General features: G+C 40.7%; 1 protein-coding gene across 21 annotated transcripts in view; it reads right to left on the reverse strand.

The window, feature by feature from the left end:
• Nucleotides 1-19,185, reverse strand: part of EPB41L2 (erythrocyte membrane protein band 4.1 like 2) — a 275,035-nt gene that overhangs the window by 22,813 nt on the left and 233,037 nt on the right. For 10 of the 21 annotated variants that reach the window (XM_074948426.1, XM_074948430.1, XM_074948422.1 and 7 more), the window contains 3 exons: nucleotides 17,364-18,002; nucleotides 9,067-9,099; nucleotides 5,260-5,406 (listed from right to left, as the gene is read on the reverse strand). The exons of 4 other annotated variants lie outside the window; for them this stretch is intronic. In XM_074948426.1, coding sequence (XP_074804527.1) covers nucleotides 5,260-5,406; nucleotides 9,067-9,099; nucleotides 17,364-18,002 — 819 coding nt within the window. Of the gene's footprint in view, nucleotides 1-5,259; nucleotides 5,407-8,780; nucleotides 8,844-9,066; nucleotides 9,100-9,219; nucleotides 9,280-17,363; nucleotides 18,003-19,185 lie in introns of all 21 variants that reach the window. 7 more of the 21 variants (XM_074948436.1, XM_074948428.1, XM_074948433.1 and 4 more) reach the window with 5 other exon arrangements.

Raw genomic sequence — 19,185 nt, forward strand, 5'->3', positions numbered from 1 at the left:
ACAATATGACAAGCTTTAATGACAAAAACTTGCTGTGTACCAAAGAAACGACAATAGTTAGCCATGCCAGAATATGATATATCCCCACTTCAGTTACTGTCTTACACATTATTTCAGATTGTAAATATTATATATATATATATATATATAAAAAAACAAAAGGAGGATTAACAAGACCCTCCCATAACTGTCAGAACAAGACTACAGTTTTCTTTTAGACGGAATTTCAGATTCAATATTAAGAATATTTTTAAATTCATTCTTAATACTTTCCCTGTTTCCCCTTGTGGCATTAGCTCTGAACAGAGGGCGAGGCATAACTGCATATTTCTACTTTTGATGGTTATTTCAATAGATTGTGTTCACCTTAACTTCAAAAGGCTGTTTTTAAAAACAATTACTTTAATCAGGAATCAAATGTGTATTTATCCAAGAATTCAGCATTAAAAAATTTAGAGCTGCTCCCATCTATTGGGCAAATACATATTTATCCAAATACTTCTTTTAAAGTACTAAGGATATTTATAGAAAGCCTATAGTTCTTGCCACATAATGCTAGTGAACTACACATTTGAAAAATATTACAATGTATGCACAGCAGCTGTCTTTTAAAGCTGAATCTTTCATTTGTTTCAGTTCCACCTTCCAAAACAAAAACACCCCCCCCCCCAAGATGATATATCCCGTTAAAAGCTAAATTTTATTTTTAAAATATGACTTTGTGCTTTATAAGTTGAGAACGCTACAATAATTAATATTTTTATACTGGTGTAACTTAGCAGCTGAATAAATTTGGTATTGACTACAGCAAATTTATTTCTAGCTCAGGACCTTGTATGCTGCAAGATTAACCCAAAGTACACTTTAGGACAAAGCTGTATTTTAAGCACATATTTTATTATGAACTGTGGACACAAAGAACTTGTGTTATAGACTCTGAACACTTATACAGTAGACTGTGTAGCTGCACATACTACATATACGGCAAGAGGAAGAAAAAGACTCCTATATTCATCCTATAGTAAAATTACAGCATACTTTCAAGGCAGTCAAGGCAAATTTGGATGGGAGTTGATTAATTTTACCCTAATAGCGTGTTTGACATTCACAGGGGACAACTACTTTTTTTTGTGGCTACTTTTGACAAAAGTTCATATACACAAGACCTAAGAACTTTTGACTTCAGCCTGTGTGCAGGCAAGCAGGCTCATGGTCATCTGGTTAATCCCTAAACTGTAGTCCTACAGCATGCTGTTATTTCAGTGAATCAGCGTTGACACACACGCTCTGGCTGTAGTTTTGTCTGTGTATACATAAATACGCACACCATTTGTTTGCAGTTTACTACCACCAATTTTTTAGCCCGTCTAACCTTTGTGGTTGTATGTGCACGTCTACACACCAAAGCTGTGCACGGGCTAACCTACCCGAGCAATCTGGAATCCAGCTAACAATACTAGTGCAAACAGTGCAGCGCATGCTTCAATACAGGCTAGAGCGCCAAATATGTGCCAGGGTTTGTGCCAGGCTTGTACTAGCTGCACACAGACCCACGCTGTGTACACTGTTATCACAGGTGCTAGCTATATTCAAGCAAGCTTGAGTAGGCTAGCCCATGCACAGCTTGGCTGTGTAGACATACTTTATGAAAGCAAGTGGACTGGCATTTGTGTTAAAACTGAGGTTTTCTCTACTGTGACCAGTTGGCTGGTAAGGAGGTTGGCAGACTTCTACTATTATCAGTATATCCCTAAAATTGGAAGCCTTCATCAAAATATAAAAACTGTACAACAGTTATCCACTGTAGATACTGTGTGTTAGCATCAAACAATCCTTTGGGTTAAGTGTACAAAACATAAACCAATATGAATTAATGTATAAAAGCATTAGGGGATTTTATTTTATATTTGTTTTGGTTAAAAATGGGGGGTGACTGTGATGGTACTGGACATTCAAGACATAAGAGGGTTATAACCATAGTTTTCCTTCATAAATATTAAGTCACAGATGCTGTGCAATCAAAAGGATGGTGGTACAAATAGTGTTAACCAAATGTAAAATTTCTCTCTCACATAGAGAATACAGTTAATTAGTGTGAACTTTCAGTGCAGCAGTGGGGGAGAAGAAGTAGGTACCAATAAGGAAAATGGCAGTGCGCTCCTTAGACTTAAAGGTATTTACACACATGCTTAATGCCAGTTTGCAAAATTGCTATGGAAGTTTGCTAAATCTTGTTCCAGGTATGATAATCTGCTGGCCAACCTAATAGCATAAGGATGAAAAAATGGAAGGGGGCATGGTGTGGTGGAAATGAGTATTTTATTACTCCATAAAAAAGGCACTACTATTTGCTTATTTTAGGGCTCAAAGAAGGTCCCATTATTATTAGAAGGTTGGAAAGTTTCCTATGCCCCACTCCCTGCTTGACAATTGGCAACACAGCAAAATATTTTATACACTGTGTGTTACTAAAATAACATTTACAGCATTTGTTCTTTGTTTTTAATCTGATTCTAAATTCCTACCTAAAAACAAGTCAAAGGTGATCTGATTAGTAGCTTGGCAATTGCTACTTAATAATAAATAATACTCAGCTCTTATATAGCACTTTTTATCAATAGATCTCAATGCGCTTAGCAAAGGAAGAATAATTTTTCTCATTTTACAGATGGGGAAAGAGGCAGAGAGGTGAACACACATTTAGATCTAGGGGAGTATTCACAATGAATCTATTTCCCCAGCATTATTGATTTGCAGAACAGCTGCAGTAGTCACGTAACTGATTTATTCCCTGTAGAGTGTTGAACAATTACAGAAGTGCATTTTGGTATGGAAATGCATGTTTATCTGTCATCCTAAACAAATAAAGATACCATGATGTTTTCAGTGATAGAATATAATACACTGAATTTCTTGTTGCCTTTTAAAAAGTATTAATTATTCAGAACTTCAAAGCCAGTTTGATAGCAGAGATCAACACCTTTGTTTAACCAACACTGATCTATATGGAGATCAGAAACATCCTCTCAAAGTTGGGTTTTTTATTGGTTTAAACACATCACTTTTTAAAAAATAATCTGGTTAACTCATGTCACACAACAATGTTAAAAAAAACAAACGCCCAAACCAAACTAAACCAAAACAAAACACCGCCACCTGGTTAGTTTCTTCTGTTTTTGCCTCAGTAATCCATGTCACTGCAGTCCATTGCTTCTCCTTCACAGGCAATTTTTTCCTTTGGAAAATGTGGTCTCCTTTTTTCTATTAAGTTTTTTTAAGTTTTTGGTTTTATAAAACCAACATAAATCAACAAATAATGAGACAGACATACATCATACAAAACATGAAAACAAATTGGCCTGAAAGCAGCACAAGCATACCAGGTAGCAGGACTATGCAGATAGAGGGAAACGTAATACCTGGATTTACCCCCTCCTCAATATAAATTAATTCAACACACACACATACACAAAATAAAATAAACCACTAGGATTTATTATATGTAGTTCCTTTTATATTGAAGCAAGTATATTTATCAGCAAAATATGGACAATAAATCCATCCACATTTCTGGAATATCATAAAGGAGGCTATAGTTTTTGTTTACAAACATACTGTGATGATTGCAAAGTCTGAGTAATCATATCCTGGAATGGAATTTTCCACTGAATGCATCCAATGAAGTGAGCTGTAGCTCACAAAAGCTTATGCTCAAATAAATTTGTTAGTCTCTAAGGTGCCACAAGTCCTCCTTTTCTTTTTGCGGATACAGACTAACACGGCTGCTACTCTGAAACATATCCTGGAAGTGACCATGTAGGCCAACAATTTAAAAAAAATTCAGTTAAGAAGTTGGCTAATGATCTGTAGGAGATTTTTTACAAGTGAGCCACCAAGGACCCAAATGAGCAAGATATTTAATCATAGGAGTAGTCCACTGGTTTTACCAGGACTTCTCATGTGCTTAAAGTTCAAAATGCTTCATACCTTCCTGAGCTGGGGCCTTAATAAGGAAAAAAATTGTTTGACAGTGTTTAGCAAATTTAACATGTGGGGATTTTAAAAAGGTCCCCATATCTTGTAGTCTCAAGAACCATTAAACTTCCTGGAGCAATAATCAAGATAGCACACTCACTTATCAGAGGGAAAATGAGGCTAGGTCCAGAAACAGATTGATAGATGCTAAAGCAGAACATACTTGTGAGCAGCTGTTTAGTCTTTATAAAACCACAAGTAGATTTAAAGTATTGTAAAAATCACTAAGCATTTTTGAACTGTGACAGCAATGTGTGTGTCTAGTTCTGACCCAAAACATGTAGATTTTGGAAACAATGCTTTCTAAATTGCTAGTTCAAGCTGCTGTTTATCAAGAGACATGAGAAACTGAAAACCTCCTCAATCTTTTTATAGTCTTATAAAAAAAAAAGTTAGCCATAAGCCCAAGTGCTTTTAAAAAGCGAATACAGCTTAAGAGCTATCCAGGGATGGGCAACCTTTGGCAGGCAGCTCGCCAGGGTAAGCCCCCTGCCGGGCCAGGCCAGTTTGTTTACCTGCCGCGTCTGCAGGTTTGGCCAATTGCAGCTCCCACTGGCTGTGGTTCGACGCTCCAGGCCAACGGGGGCTGCGGGAAGCAGCGACCAGCACATCCCTCAGCCCATGCTGCTTCCCGCAGCCCTCATTAGCCTGGAGAGGCGAACCGCAGCCAGTGGGAGCTGCGATCAGCTGAACCTGTGGACGTGGCAGGTAAAAAAAACCGGCCCGGCCTGATAGGGGGCTTACCCTGGCAGGCCACGTGCCAAAGTTTGCCGATCCTTGAGCTATGCTATACTACTGCCTGAAAAACACTTGACATTATCAAATATTTTATCATGAATATTGTTACTGAACCAAGTTTAAACGTGAGCTTGAGAGCGGTTTACATGCAACTGCCTAAGCAGAGTTAAGGACGGAAACGTCTTTCTCACAATTTTACAGCCACTGTAAAACCAATTTGTAAGAATAGCAGTCCTAAACCAGAATAAAGCACAATCCTTGTTTCAATTGCTTTGTTCTGAGTTACTCTCTCATACTGAAACTCAAACAAGTTATTTAAAGTCTGGACCAAAAGTAAGTAACAAAATGTTAATGGGTATTTAGTATAAAGAAAAATGTTACATTCACACAAAAGAAAATGTTAATATAGGAGGGCAATTTACATTTATTATATTTTCTAAACAGTTGTATGGAAATGCATGCTGACAAGCATCTGCAATGACATACCCCTTGTGTCTGTAGAGACAGAGGTGTGATACGCCGCTTTTCCCATTCATTGGGGCGTGGCTCAGGTGTGGATTCCATGAAATTGCGCTTGAGTTCACTAATGCTAGCCTGATGTTTCAGTAAGTTGTCCTGGGTCTTATCCAGGTCCTACCAATGTGCAATGTAAAAAACAGTAGGACAAAACACAACAGCAAAAGCAAACTTATCCTCAAAAAAGTCAAAGCAAGAAAAGTACCTTGTGTCTCAAGAGCCATTCTACTGTGGTACATTTTAAAAAAAAGATTAAGACCATAAAAGACTCAGATTTGTATTACCTTTTAGGAACAAGGCCACACTATACTGTTCCTGTCACAACTGTATGTACAGGAAAAAAATAACTTTATGATCAGTAAACAAAGGACTATTTTTATCTCAATATGAAGACACCACATTTTTGCAATAATTATTTTCAAAGGTTGCTGGCTTTTACTTGAAAGTTAAAGAAATTGAAGCAAGAATACCAAGATCAACATAGGTAACCCTCAATAATGTTAATGGACGTAAGTAGTGCTCAGCACAAGAACGCTCATAGACATGTAAGTATGTTTCTTAATAAGAAACTTTAAGCCAAAAATAAAGTACTCATAAATACGGATACTGTATTAAGTCCAAATCATGCAAACAGCTATGCATATGCTTCAACTTTACACACACGAATAGTCCCATTAAAGTCAAGGGGCTACTCATTGCTTATAAAGTTAAGCAGGAACATAACTATGGGCAGGATCAGGGTTTAAGATTGCTAATAACCGCTGTGTATTGAAGGGTGGGATGGCAGATGGAACCACCATGGAGACATAGCCTGTGCACATCTACATACCAAAAACGGTCTCTGAGCTAGCCCATGCAGATTAGCACAGGAGGGGACAATGAGCAGTAAGTAAGTAAAAATGAAATTTGTTACAAGGATCCATTGACCCTAACATTGTGCAACTTGGATCAAAGGGCTATAGCTGCTCTTCCAGGCTACAAGATAGAGGAACAGGCATGGGGATTGGGACTATGCAGCAACCTCCTCAATAGCCCTTGTTTGGGAAGTAGATTTCAGCTCCCCAACATTTCTGAAACTTCACACTTAGGCTTTATGCAGGAGGAGTAAATTACACACTGCAAGCATAATCTTTCACTTCATACCATTCCTCATCTTGTGAAAAAACTACGCTGTGTATGTAAACACAGACATCAGAGTAGTTGACTTTACAAGAGGCACAGAGCAACAGCCAGCGATTAAGTTTAGAACTGAGACCCCAAAATAAGTGTACTATGAAATCAAAGTACCTACAGTAACTAAGAAAAGTATTTGGACTTTTCATAATATTTAATAATTTAGGCCCAAGATTTAGTTTTCATAAAAAGAGGCGTTATGTAGCTACATATAAAACGTGTCTGAATTTTTATTAAAACATTTTGGCTACGATTTTAAAGTGTTCCTCTGCAGTAACAGGGGGTAGCCATGTAACTCTGTATCCACAAAAACAATGTGGAGTCTGGTGGCACCTTAAAGACTAACAGATTTATTTGGGCATAAGCTTTCGTGGATAAAAACCCCACTTCAGATGCATGGAGTGAAAATTACAGAAACAGGCATAAATATATATTGTCACAAAGAGAAGGAAGTTACCCTTTTTTCTATAATTTTCACTCCATGCATCTGAAGAACTGGGTTTTTTACCCACGAAAGCTTATGCCCAAATAAATCTGTTAGTCTTCAAGGTGCCACCAGACTCCTCGTTGTTCCTCTGCAGTGTTACAACACAAACAACACAGAACTGTACTAGTGCATGAAAATCAGAAAGTGATACTGACTAATCAGCTTCTACTTCATTTCATTGTCAATTCTGAAGTAAACCTGTAAAAAATAAATTGATACTAAAAATTTAGGCCTGGATCCTGGACGCACGTGCTTAACTTTACACACTATAAATAGCCCCACGGAAGTCCATAGGTCCACTCACCATCCGCAAGTCTTTGCAGGACCAGGGCCTAAGTTTTCATCTAAAATTAATTTTTAGTACAAATACAACCTTTAAATATCTATTTCGAGATTTTTTAAAAAGCTGTTTGATTTAAACAAAAAGAAGTTTTCTTAATTATTGGTGGAATATAAAAAACAGGTTATACCATAGCAATTCCATAGAACTGCAGTGATATTAAACAACTGAAGCCAATGACATTTTTATGGGTTGTTGTAAATAATTATTGTGGCTTGAGAGACCAGGCACATTTCTTGGACTTGTTCAAAACAAGGTTATGAAGAACATGCTTTCATTGTTTTAGTAAATTATGCAAAAGTAAATTTTGAACAGTTATCAAAAGCTGCCAAAAGCAACAACAGATTAGTCAAGTTACTGTAATCTACAAATCTTCATATTACTGTATAAATACAACAGTCATTAAATAAGAGATAAGCTCTTTCGTGACAGAGGGAATTCCTGATAGCCCCATTTTACGGGCAAGGCTAAACAGACACAGGATAGGATTTTTCTGTATATTTTGTGCACGTTTTGTTGGTTTACTTTCAGTTATTCATCACCATACAAACTACACTGACTGCAACACGAGGTACTGCCATACTATATTCCACTTTAATGAACTGTAAAAACTATTTCTTTAAAACAAAATGTCTCTACTCCAATAATAAATAATAACAGTACTTAAATAGTACTCCAGATTCAAAGCCATTTACAAACATTAATCCTCACTAAGAATTAATTCTTTAGGAAGTAAGAATTATTCCCATTTCAAAAACGGGAATACTAAAACAGGAACACTAAGTGATTTGCCTAAAGCCCCACAGCAGGTCACTGGCAGAGCCAGGATTAGAAATTCAAGATTATGGGACTTCTATCACTGAGTAATTTTGTAACAGCGAGGGTAGTTAAGCACTGGAACATTTTACCCTGGGTTGTGGTGGATTCTCTATCACTGACAATTTTTAAATCAAGATCAAATATTTTTCTAAAAGATGTGATCTAGGAATTATGTTGGGGAGGTTCCATGGCAGGTCTTATACAGGAAGTCAGACTAGTTGATCACAGTGTTCCCATCTGGCCTTGGAATCTATGAATCTATGCTTATTCCTCCAGAGCACACCAGCTCACATTTCAAGTATACATGTGTCAGAAAATAAAATGAAAAATATTAAGTGAGAGCCTTAAACTACAGCCTACATGGGGTACCCATTAAGTAGTAGGTTTGTGTGGCAAGTAAAAATCCCATTTTATGGTAATTAACAGACCAATGAATTTGATTTATTACCTAAACAGGGCTATTATTCCCAGTTGCCACTTTGAAAACTTCTAGTAGATTCACGCTTACAAGCTGTTCCTTTATGGAAAAACTAGAATTTACAACATGCATCTCCAAGTTGCATTTCCCCATGCATTTCATGCACTGTGTCCTTAACAGCCTGCAAGTGACTTCCCAACCCATGCAGCCTGGCAGCCCATGAGAACAGAAAGTGTTCCTTATGTTATACAAACCTCCAACATTAAATTGCTATGTCTGACATAAATATTTTCCCCGTTTACTCTCAAGGAATTGTTCTGTGAAATTAAACCACACACACACACAAAAGAAAGCAAAATGAACATAAAATGTATCAACAAGTAACCAAAAAGGACCCTCAGATTGATAATCGACTTTAAAAAAATAAACAGGGGGATAAATGGTAAGAACAAAAGTCACTATTCAGACAAAACCTACAGAAGCTTTGAAACACTAACAATGGCAGGCAACAACCAGATTTAACTGAAAAATAGCATCCACCTGCTGCTGCATTTCTTCCTCTCCGGTCTCCACCTACATGAAGGCACATGGCAAATCATTAAAAAGAAAGGAGTTGTTAGTGTGATCTACGGGAGCAACAGAAGGGCTTCCTTTATTTGTAAAAGCTGCAAACCACATGCTATGTTTATATACCTTTATTGTTTTGGCCACAGATGCTGCTGAAATTATTAAGTCTCTTTGGTCTTCCTCCAGCTATAGTGTTGTAGAAATGGCTGAAGTAATATGTGAAATGGAAAATGGAAGTTTCTCTCTCTCTCCCCCCACATCTCTGTTGCTGCATTTTTCATGCTTTCCCCATTGATGGGTGGAAAATTAAGATAGAAGAGAAGGAGAAAAGCCATATTGCCCCAAATCTTAATGTCAAATTAAACTACGGAGAAACTTTATAAAAGCATTTAAAGTGGAGTTTATACTATGAATTGGTTTTGGTAAAATGGCAAATGATTACTGTAAATGCCTGATAATGTGTGGTATACATGTAGATTTTTGCTTTTTTTAATGCAAAATATGAGAACTTAAAAAATTTACATCCTACTTATAAGTATTCTGAATGCAATTTTAAGGAGAGAAATTACTTTCTGAAAATACCCTTAGGTACAAACATCAATTGCCAGGTTTTCAAAGGATCACTGTGCAAGATTGCAAGTATTGGATAAGGGGTTTACTTTTATTACATATATTGCTTAATTCCAAATTTTGTGTGAGGGAGTACATCACACTGTATGTCATTTTTTCCTTAGTTTATCATATTTTCCTTCAACTTTCACTTATTTGAGGTTAGTGCACTTGTTGCAATTTCACATCAAAAGGTATGTTGAACTGTATTATGGATGGAGAAAATCTTTAGTGATGTTTATTTACACCATTTTAGACTTCCTTTACTATATGTATGTTTTTTACAGATGTCATGTCACATATCTAAGAGAAAGTACTCTGCTGTATATAACACGGTCTCAGAGAGTTATTTATTACTACAAAATTTGAAATAAATGCTGTGCTCACTCTTTTCAAGGTTCTCAGTTATAAGGCTATAGTATTTTGCTTCATATTGCCATTGAAGTTCATAGTAAACTCCCCCCTTTTACAGTGCATGGTGTATTTGCTATGACATGCAGCAGCAAGCATATGGAGAGCAGCACTTTATCATCAGCCAGATCAGATGTTCCGAGTGCACACACTTAATGAGACTGATGCTTTTGCATAGCAACTTTAAAATTACATACTTTAACATTTCTCAAATTTTCACATGTTGATGATTAAAGTCAGCTACTTAATCAGCAATCCAGTTGAATAAAAGAAACTAGTCTTCACCTTAACTATTGCTAAATATGACTAAAAATGCTAAAAGCCAGGGAGAACCTTGGGCAGACACTCAACTTTGCACACACCCATGTAAAGCAGAAACAGTCATAATTCTAGTGCCCTCTTTGAAGACATGATTTATAAAAAAAGAAAGGAAATGTTATTCACCCTGTGCAGTAACTGTAGTTCTTTGAGATGTGTCCCCATATGGGTGCTCCACTTCAGGTGCTCATGTGCCTCAAGCCCTTGATTGGTGATTTCTAGCTAGCACTGTCCATTTAACTCACGTGTATGCCATATGCCAGGAGTCTCAAAACTGCAGCAGTGCTCCTTCGGCGGTGCTCCTCATGCCATGCACCCCCTGGGTTGCGTGCACCGCAGTTTGGAGACCACTGCCCTATGCCTCCTCATGGTAGACACTGAGGCTATATAGAGGTGTGGAGGCAAAATGCCCTCAGTTCCTCCTCTATTTACTCATTCCCTAGGGAACAACCAAAGCAAAGGGGAAGGAGGATGAGTAGTGGAGCACCCATAGGGCATCTTAGCACTGTAAGAACTACAGTTCCTGCACAGGGTGAGTAACATTTTCTTCTTCTTCTTCGAGTAGTGTCCCTATGAGTGCTCCACTTCAGATGACTTCTGAGCAGTATCCCTAGAAGGAGGAGGGCTTTAGAACATGGCTCACAACTGAAAACAGTACTGCATCCTCCTTTCCAGAGGCCAAGGCCAAGACTATAACAGGGTTAAAAAAAAGAACTGGATAAGTTTGCAGAGGATAGGTCCATCAATGGCTATTAGCCAGGATGGCAGGGATGTTGTCCCTTGCCTCTGTTTGCCAGAAGTTCTGAATGGGCGACAGCAGATGGATCACTTGATGATTACCTTTTCTGTTTGTTCCCTCTGGGGCACGTGGCATTGACTACTGTCGGAAGACAGGATACTGGGCTAGATGGACTTTTGGTCTGACCCAGTATGGCCGTTCTTATGTGTCGCATCGGATCTGACGGCACAGAGCAGGGCATAATGCTTTGAAAACATATTGATTGAAGTTAATGTAGCAGCTCTACAAATCTCATATACTGGGATATTCTTCAAAAATATAGTAGATGTTGCCTGCAATCTGGCTGAATACACTCACCCCGTGTGTGTGTGGGGGGGGGGGGGAGGAGGTTGCTGAGAACCTGAAGATTCATAACAGGCAGAGATACAACCCAATATCCATTCTGAAAGCCTGTAAGCAGAAATAGGAGCCCCCTTAGACCTATCTGAGAAGGATATGAAGAGTCTAGGTGATTTCATAAACTGCTTAGTCATCCCTATGCAGAAGGCCAAGGGCCCTTCTAATTCCAGGGTATGGAAATAGGATTCCTGTTGAGAACTAGGAGATTTTGGAAAAAAAACACTGGCAGATGGATATATTGGTTAAGATGACAGATAATCTGATGCAACTTTTGGGAAGAATTTAGGATGCGGATGTAAAGACACCTTATTAAAAAAACATGAGAAAGAGGGTATCTCCCTGACCCTACGGGCCAACGTGATGGCAACTAAGAAGGCCATCTTTGCAGATAAAAGAAGAGAACAGATCGCCATTGGTTCGAATGTAGGTCTCGTGAGGTGGTTGAGAATCAGGATGAGGTCCCAAGACAGGATATGGGATGTCTAGTGTGTGGGAAAAGATTGGCCAGACTCTTAATAATCTGTATGATACCAGGTTAGCAAAAATGGAGAATCCCTCAACAGCAGGAAGAAAGGCCGATATGATGGCCAGGTACATCTTGATTGAACTGATGGATACCCTGGATGTTTTCAGATCTGGCAGGTAATCTAGAATAGGGAACTGATTCCAGCTGGAGGTAGCAAAGACCACACCACTGGATGAATCTCTTCCATTTCTTCAGATAGAAAAAACATCAATCCAAACTATCTATTGTTTAATAACACCTGCTGCACCTTCGTAGAGTAGGAAACATCTATTCTTGAGAACCATGCATGAGCCACACCCTGAGGTACAGAACTGCCAGACTGGGGTGGAGCACGGAACCCCCCACCTTGAGATAGGAGATGAGGAATGGTTGGGAGCTTGATTGGTGGTTGGACACAGAGCTGAAGCAGGTCTCTGTCAAGTCGGTACTACAAGTATAACTCTGGCCTTGTGCTGCTTGATCTTGTTCAGCACCCTTAGAATTAGGTACATTGGGGAAAAGGCATAGAACCGACTCTTCTTCCATGGTAGAAGGAAGGTGTCCCCCAGGGAGTGGTGATCCAGCTCCCCTGCCTTGACCCTTTCTTTGGAATATGCTGTGGAGAACCTGAGCATCCAGCTCCCTTTCGTAGTCCTGGGAGAAGTGTCTGCTGAGGGCATTGCTATGGTGTTCCAGATGCCTAGCAAGCAGACTGCTGAAACCTCATATGGGTGGTTATGCACCAGTTCCAGGAGTTTTATAACTTCACTGCACAAGGAAGTGGATCTTGCTCCTCCCTGCTTGTTGATGTAAAACATGCAGGACATGTCCGTCATGACCCTCATCGTTTTTGCTTCTGATGATGGCAGGAAACAAACAAGTGTTCCTGACCATCCTGAGCTCCAAAAGGTTGATGGAGATTTGTTTCATGGACTGTCCACCTACCCTGAACTGTGAGGTTGTTGAGGTTGGCTCCCCAACAGGAATCTTAACATGGATGACCTGGTTGTTAGAGTCACTGATGGGGTTGGGTGACAAAGGGATGCCTACACAGGTTGCTCTTTCCATCAGTTTAGAGAGTTCTTTATGTGCAAGGAGATTGTTACCCTCCCGTCCAAGATGTACCTGGTTGGAGAAGAGGCAGCTCTTAGCCAACCCTGGAAGCAAAGCCTTGCATGACTGGTCACAAGATGAAAGTTGCTATATGGCCCAAGAGTTGACAACAGTTCCTTATTGTGGTTGTGATCTTCCCTGAATTGTCCCCGACAGTCTTGACATGGCCAGAAATCTGTAAAGACCAGTACGCTTTTGCTGTCACTGAGTCCAAGAACACCCCTATAATCTGTATCCTTTGTACTGGTACTAGTGTGGATTTCTTTATATTCAGTTGTAGGCCCAACTCTTTGAACAGAGCAAGCACCTTCTGGGTGGACGATAACTCTGCCTTGAAAGAATGGCCCTTGAGTAGCCAGTCATCAAGGTATGGGATGACAAGAATCAATTCCTGACAAGGGTAAGCCACCACTATCACCAGAACCTTTGAAAACCCCATTGGAGCTGAGGGTAGGCCAAAGGGATGCACTCCATACTGGAAATGATCTTGGACTACAGTGAATCGTAGGTATTTCCTGTGTGACAGAGGTGACACACTTGGGGGAAGGGGGGAATACTGGGTATGCAGGGTCACATCCCTCTCCTCCCCCCCCCCCCCCGATTTGCGGCTTGGCTTGTACTGAGCATGCTCACATGGACTAAGCATGCTCAGTAGCACTGCTGAAGCCAGCTGCCCTCACTCTGCCCCCTCCCCACCATCAGCAGGCATGGGTCGTCTCTGCTGTGTGATTAGCGTATAGTTATATGGAAGTAGGCATCCTGTTGGCCAAGGGATGAAAACCAATCCCCTTCCTCTAGTGAAGGATTGCTGGAGTCAACACCCTGAACTTTTGTCACAAAGTTGTTCAGCTGTCTCAGATCTAAGATCGGCCTCCAACTTCCATCCTTCTTTGGTACTAGGAAGTATTTTGAGTAGAACTCCCTGCCCCTGTAAGGGAAGGGACCACTTCCATTGCTCCTAGTCCGAAGAGAATCTCCACCTCTTGCCTTAGTAGAAGTTGTGAGAGGGGTCCCTGAAGAGGGTGGAAGGGAAGGAGTGCCAGAAACTGCATAGCGTAACGTATGACCTCCAAGAGCCACTGGTGATTCGCTCCAAAGCCTGGTGGAAATGGACAAGACAGTCTCCAAAGAGAAGGTTAAAGGACACAACTGTAAAATCAGAGGAGTGGGAGGATTCGAACTCTCAACCAACTCATCAAAACTACTATTTAGATTATGCTTGAGTGGTGATGAAGGGTGGTTGGGTGGCCCTCTTCCTCTGAAACCTGTCTCTTTCTGGGGAGTTCTGCAGGTCTGTGGTACCCCAAGAACTGAGCATAGCATGATGTCTGAGCAGTCTGTGCCCTATTAAATCGTTTCTTGCTCAGAACATATGTAAATGCCCAAGGAACAAAGGGTAACCCTGGATTTCTTCAGCGTGTGCAGGGAGTTATTTGTGGTGTCTGAGAAGAGCTTATGAACATCAAAGGTGAGATCCTCTACAATGTTCTGAACCTTTATCAGAAACCCTGAAAGTTGGAGTCATGATGTCCGGTGCACAGCTACTGCTAAGGAGATGGATCTGGCAGCAGTGTTTGAGAGTCTAGGGACTCTTAGAGCTGTTCTGGCCAATAGTTCACTCTCCACAACTATGGACTGGAATTCCTCCCTGCAGTTGTGTGGCAGATACGCAATAAATGCTGTGAACTTCTTGTAATTAGTAAGGTTGTATTTGGCCATGACTGAGTTAGGTGGGGGACAGGAAAATAAAAGTCTGAATTCTTCAGGGGAAAATAGTATTTCCTATCTGCCCTTTTGCACATTGGTGGAACAGCGTCTGCCATACCATTTTAGCTGGAACCAGTAGAGCCGCATTAACAGGTAGTGTTGCTGACTGCAAAATATCTAGCAGCTTGTGCTGTGGATTTTTGACCCCCTCCAGAGGGATCTGGAAGCTGTCAATTACCCTTCTAATTAAGTCCTGAAATTGTCCGACGTCAGCCAGGGAAGGTGATGGAGACATAACTGCTTCATTCGGCGATGACAGTGAAATGGGAATCTCAGGGGTAACTTCCTCATTTGCCCTAGCCTCCTGCTCTTCAAACATCTCCTCCTGTCATAAATGGGTATAGGACAACACAAAACCCTGGTCTCCCTGAGAGAAGGTATTGGTGGACTGTTAAATTGCTGGTGATAGGCAGGCCACACATCAAAATATGGCCACTGCAGGGATCCATAAGGAATGGGGGTGGCATACAAGGTTGGTTCCACCATCCTTGGTGTCACACAAGGTCCACTCTGTGCAAGGGCGGTTTCCCAAAGGGGTACATAAGAGAACTCCTGGGAGAAACTGAGGACACTGATTGGGAGTCGTCATCCTCTGCATCCTCCCATGGGGGACAGCCAATGTAGATGGAGGAGAGTCCTGTGTCACAGAAAGGCCACACAAAGACTGAGGTCTCTGTACTGACACACACTCGGTACCAGACAACAAAAGGGATTCTGGTTTGTCCACTCACAGGTCCCTCAGGTATCAGAACGCCTATGGTACTGGATGCCATAGCTGGAGGTGACAGCGTCAACAGTGATGCATGAACTCAGATGTTGTAGATGTCCAGCACTGACGCTCACTCGGTACAGAGGGTACCGCTTGTATAGCCACCCCCTGCTGAGCTGTTTGCATTGGTACCAATGGCTGGATTAAGGTGCACAACACCAGAAGCTCATTACAATGCTTTGGTGCCGATGGCTTACCATCCTTGTGGAGGGTACAGGTGCCCTAACAGAGCTGTGCCTCCTGTCCTTAGAGCTCCTGTCCTACAAGACTTTGCAGTACCCAAGAAAGAGTCCTTGGCCTCAACAGTAACATCGGACACTGAAGACCTTGACAGGGACAGTCTTGATAGTCTTTTTTGAAGCTGGCTCGTTAGAGATAAAGTCTGCGCTTCTCTTTTTGGGAGTCTTTCCAGCATCCAAAGATTTCCCTTCCTTAGGGGAAGCATGCTCTGAAGCTGATGGGGCACTGGATCTGTCTGGGGAAGATGTACAGGCAGGTGGGGGCGTGTCTCCTGACCTGGCTTACAGAGCAGTTGCCTGGAACGTTCCATAACCAACGGTCTGAGTTCTATCTCCCTGTTCTTCCAAGCCCTGGACTTAAGGGCCAAACAGAAGGAACACTTCTGAGAGATGTGGGACTCCCCCAGGCAATGGATGCACTTGGAATGCCTGCTGTTTACCACTTTAGCCTCCCAGCAAGAGTGGTAACGTTTGAAGCATGACAAACCAGGCGTACCCCGCCAGGAGAAGACAAATGTCCCGGGATAAAAGGGAGGGAAAAAAACAAACAAACAGTCTTCTCAGCTAAGACTAACTAACTATACTGAACTCTAAACAGAAACCTACAACTATAAAGTAACTAACTTTAAGAGAAAAGTCCAAGAATGTTGTAGGAGGACAATGTTCTGTCTCGGGCCACGGCAGTAGAGGAGAAACTAAGGGCTATTCGTCTGTGCACCCCTATATAGCCTGGTGTCTCCCATGAAAAGGCATAGGGCACATCCATGGGCTGGCTGGACAGTGCTAGCCAGAAATCTATGGTCCAGGGATCAAGAGGCACATGCGCACCACCTGAAGTGGAGCATCCACAGGGATACTATTATAAGAAAGAACACTGTTTACAGCTTTCACAGTTTGCTGAACTAAAATAAGAGACAGACTTAGAGATTTTTACTTTACAGATTTAAACAGAACCTCTAAGATTCAGCTCCATGTCTGCATTTCAAAGTTAATGGACTGAGAAGGGCAATAGGTTATGACTGATTTAACGATTAGTCTAAGAGGAATGTTGCTCAACAATTTTACTGATTATTTAATCTTATTCCAAAATATGTCTAAATAACAACAACAACAACGTGCTCAAATCTTTTCAACTACAAAATAATTTCCTCCTTAGATACAGCACCCAGGGGATATAATCAAATTATGTATGCTGTAACACACTGTTATTCATGCAGAAAAAAACCAGACATTTATTTATTAAGAGAAACTCAGTATATTAGTGGCAAGTTACCATTAATGAGAACCGTTACAAAGACATTTATACTGTACACTAGGACGTGTGCAAGGTTGAGTGCTTCTCAGTGTGCAGATGCAAAATCCAAGTGCAGGTGGCAGCATTTAAGTGACAAAGTTACACACCTCCTCTTCCTCTGCTTTGTCATTCAGGTCATTGTTATAAGAGGCGCTCAATGAAGTTGCCTTAGGCTCCAGGTAGCAGAGGGACAGAGCGAGAGGAAGGGAAAATGTGAGCGAGAAAGGAACAGATTGAAAAGCAGAGAGAAGCAGCACAAAGATAAGGAGAAAAGAGGGAATGAATGAGGGAGAGGTGATAGGAACATAGTGTTGAAGGCCAGGTGGGAGATAGGAGATGCAAACCTCAGGGAGGCTAGGAAAACTGATGTAACCATCCTCATCAAGTAGTGAAAGGAAATTAAAAGCAAAGAGTTTGCTAAAGCTTAATGAAAACCTAAACTCAGTATCTTTGTAGTCAACTGTTTTATGGGGCTTTCCCTCTATTGCAGGAGAAGAATGGTGACTAACTGGGAGTCTCATAGGCTCCAAGATATTATTAGGCAATGTCACTTCATTTCCACTGTGAGTTGGTATTACTCTCGTGGGACTGCACTCCCAGCAGTCCGAGGGGCTATGGACATAGTCCCAAAAGGGATCTTCCTCTGAAATGTCCAAAAGCATGTCCATCTCAGGGACAGTTGGCAGGTTTGTGGGACAGGATGAAACACAGTGAAGGCGTGGTGGTGGTGGATACATGTGAAGGGACTGAAAAAAAAAAAAAGTCCAGCCACAGTTGAATATGAAAAAACAACAAAATGTAAGTTTGTAGGCAGAAAGAATGCACAAGAAGAGGGGGGAAAAAAAGAAATTGTTAGTTAGTGAAACCTTTTACTCAGAAGTAGAGCTAGCACTACCAATGCAATATAAAAGCCAAATAAAAATTGAAAAGCCCCAAGTATTTTTAAAAATTAGCCCACTTGTCCAGTTTTAAAGAATTCTGAATCTGAATTCATTACAGATTTTTTGTTTTAAGGTTGTGACAAACTTTGCACTTTTGAACGGTAGTAAGTGCAGTCACTTACTACAGATGGGAGCAAACATTCAAAGCTTTGGCAGAAAGTTCATGGTATACAGCAGGACGTAACAAGACAAGCAGGCACTTTGATCCTAGGATTTACTACCATTTCCTCTGGAATTTAAAAACAGCAAAAATAGAAAATGTGTTTGCAGAGCTGGTACATGTAGCAAGCTACACCGAATAGCTTCATAAAACATGCAAGCCCTTCCCAAACCATTGAGCTTTTCCATCTCATGGCTGAGGAATCTTTCTTGGTTACCTAATCTATCCTAGGGTGCCCCAGCTTTGTGACTCTGAGGGACCACGCTGGCATCTTGCCAGGAGCCAAAATTTGCATATTAATTTACCTAAATACATGTTTTCATCAAATATAGAACTGTGTGTGTCTTCCCTGATTGACTAGAAGTTAGTTGTTTAAGTTTTTTGGCAATAAAAACATGAGGCTGTTCATATTTGGTCTCACATGGCAGTTATAGGATGAGGTGGGCTGGGCTGTCAGCTGCATTGGGAGACTCAGCAGCCTAAATGTTGTCCCCTGGGCAGTGAATTGGGTACCCTTTGCCTAACTCACAAAAATGCAGTTTTCAAAATGAAAATTCCTTAAGGTTTTTTTTTAAAACCCAATAGCAAGGAAAATTCCTGGATGTCTCCCAGGAAAAACAGGAATACATGTCAGAGAAGATACACAGACTATTACGTCTGAACTCCAAAGCTTGAGCTTACATTTAGGAAAGAGGTGTTGCCTCAAATATTGATGTGAAAGCACATAAAACTAAATCCAAATTAAAGTTTATGATCTGCTTCCTCGCTAACTCCAATAAATAAGACAAGTAAATTGCCACTTGCATTAGAATTTCTCCATCATCAACA

This window comes from Natator depressus, chromosome 3 (assembly GCF_965152275.1).
Source record: "Natator depressus isolate rNatDep1 chromosome 3, rNatDep2.hap1, whole genome shotgun sequence".
Classification (NCBI taxonomy): Eukaryota; Metazoa; Chordata; order Testudines; family Cheloniidae; genus Natator; species Natator depressus.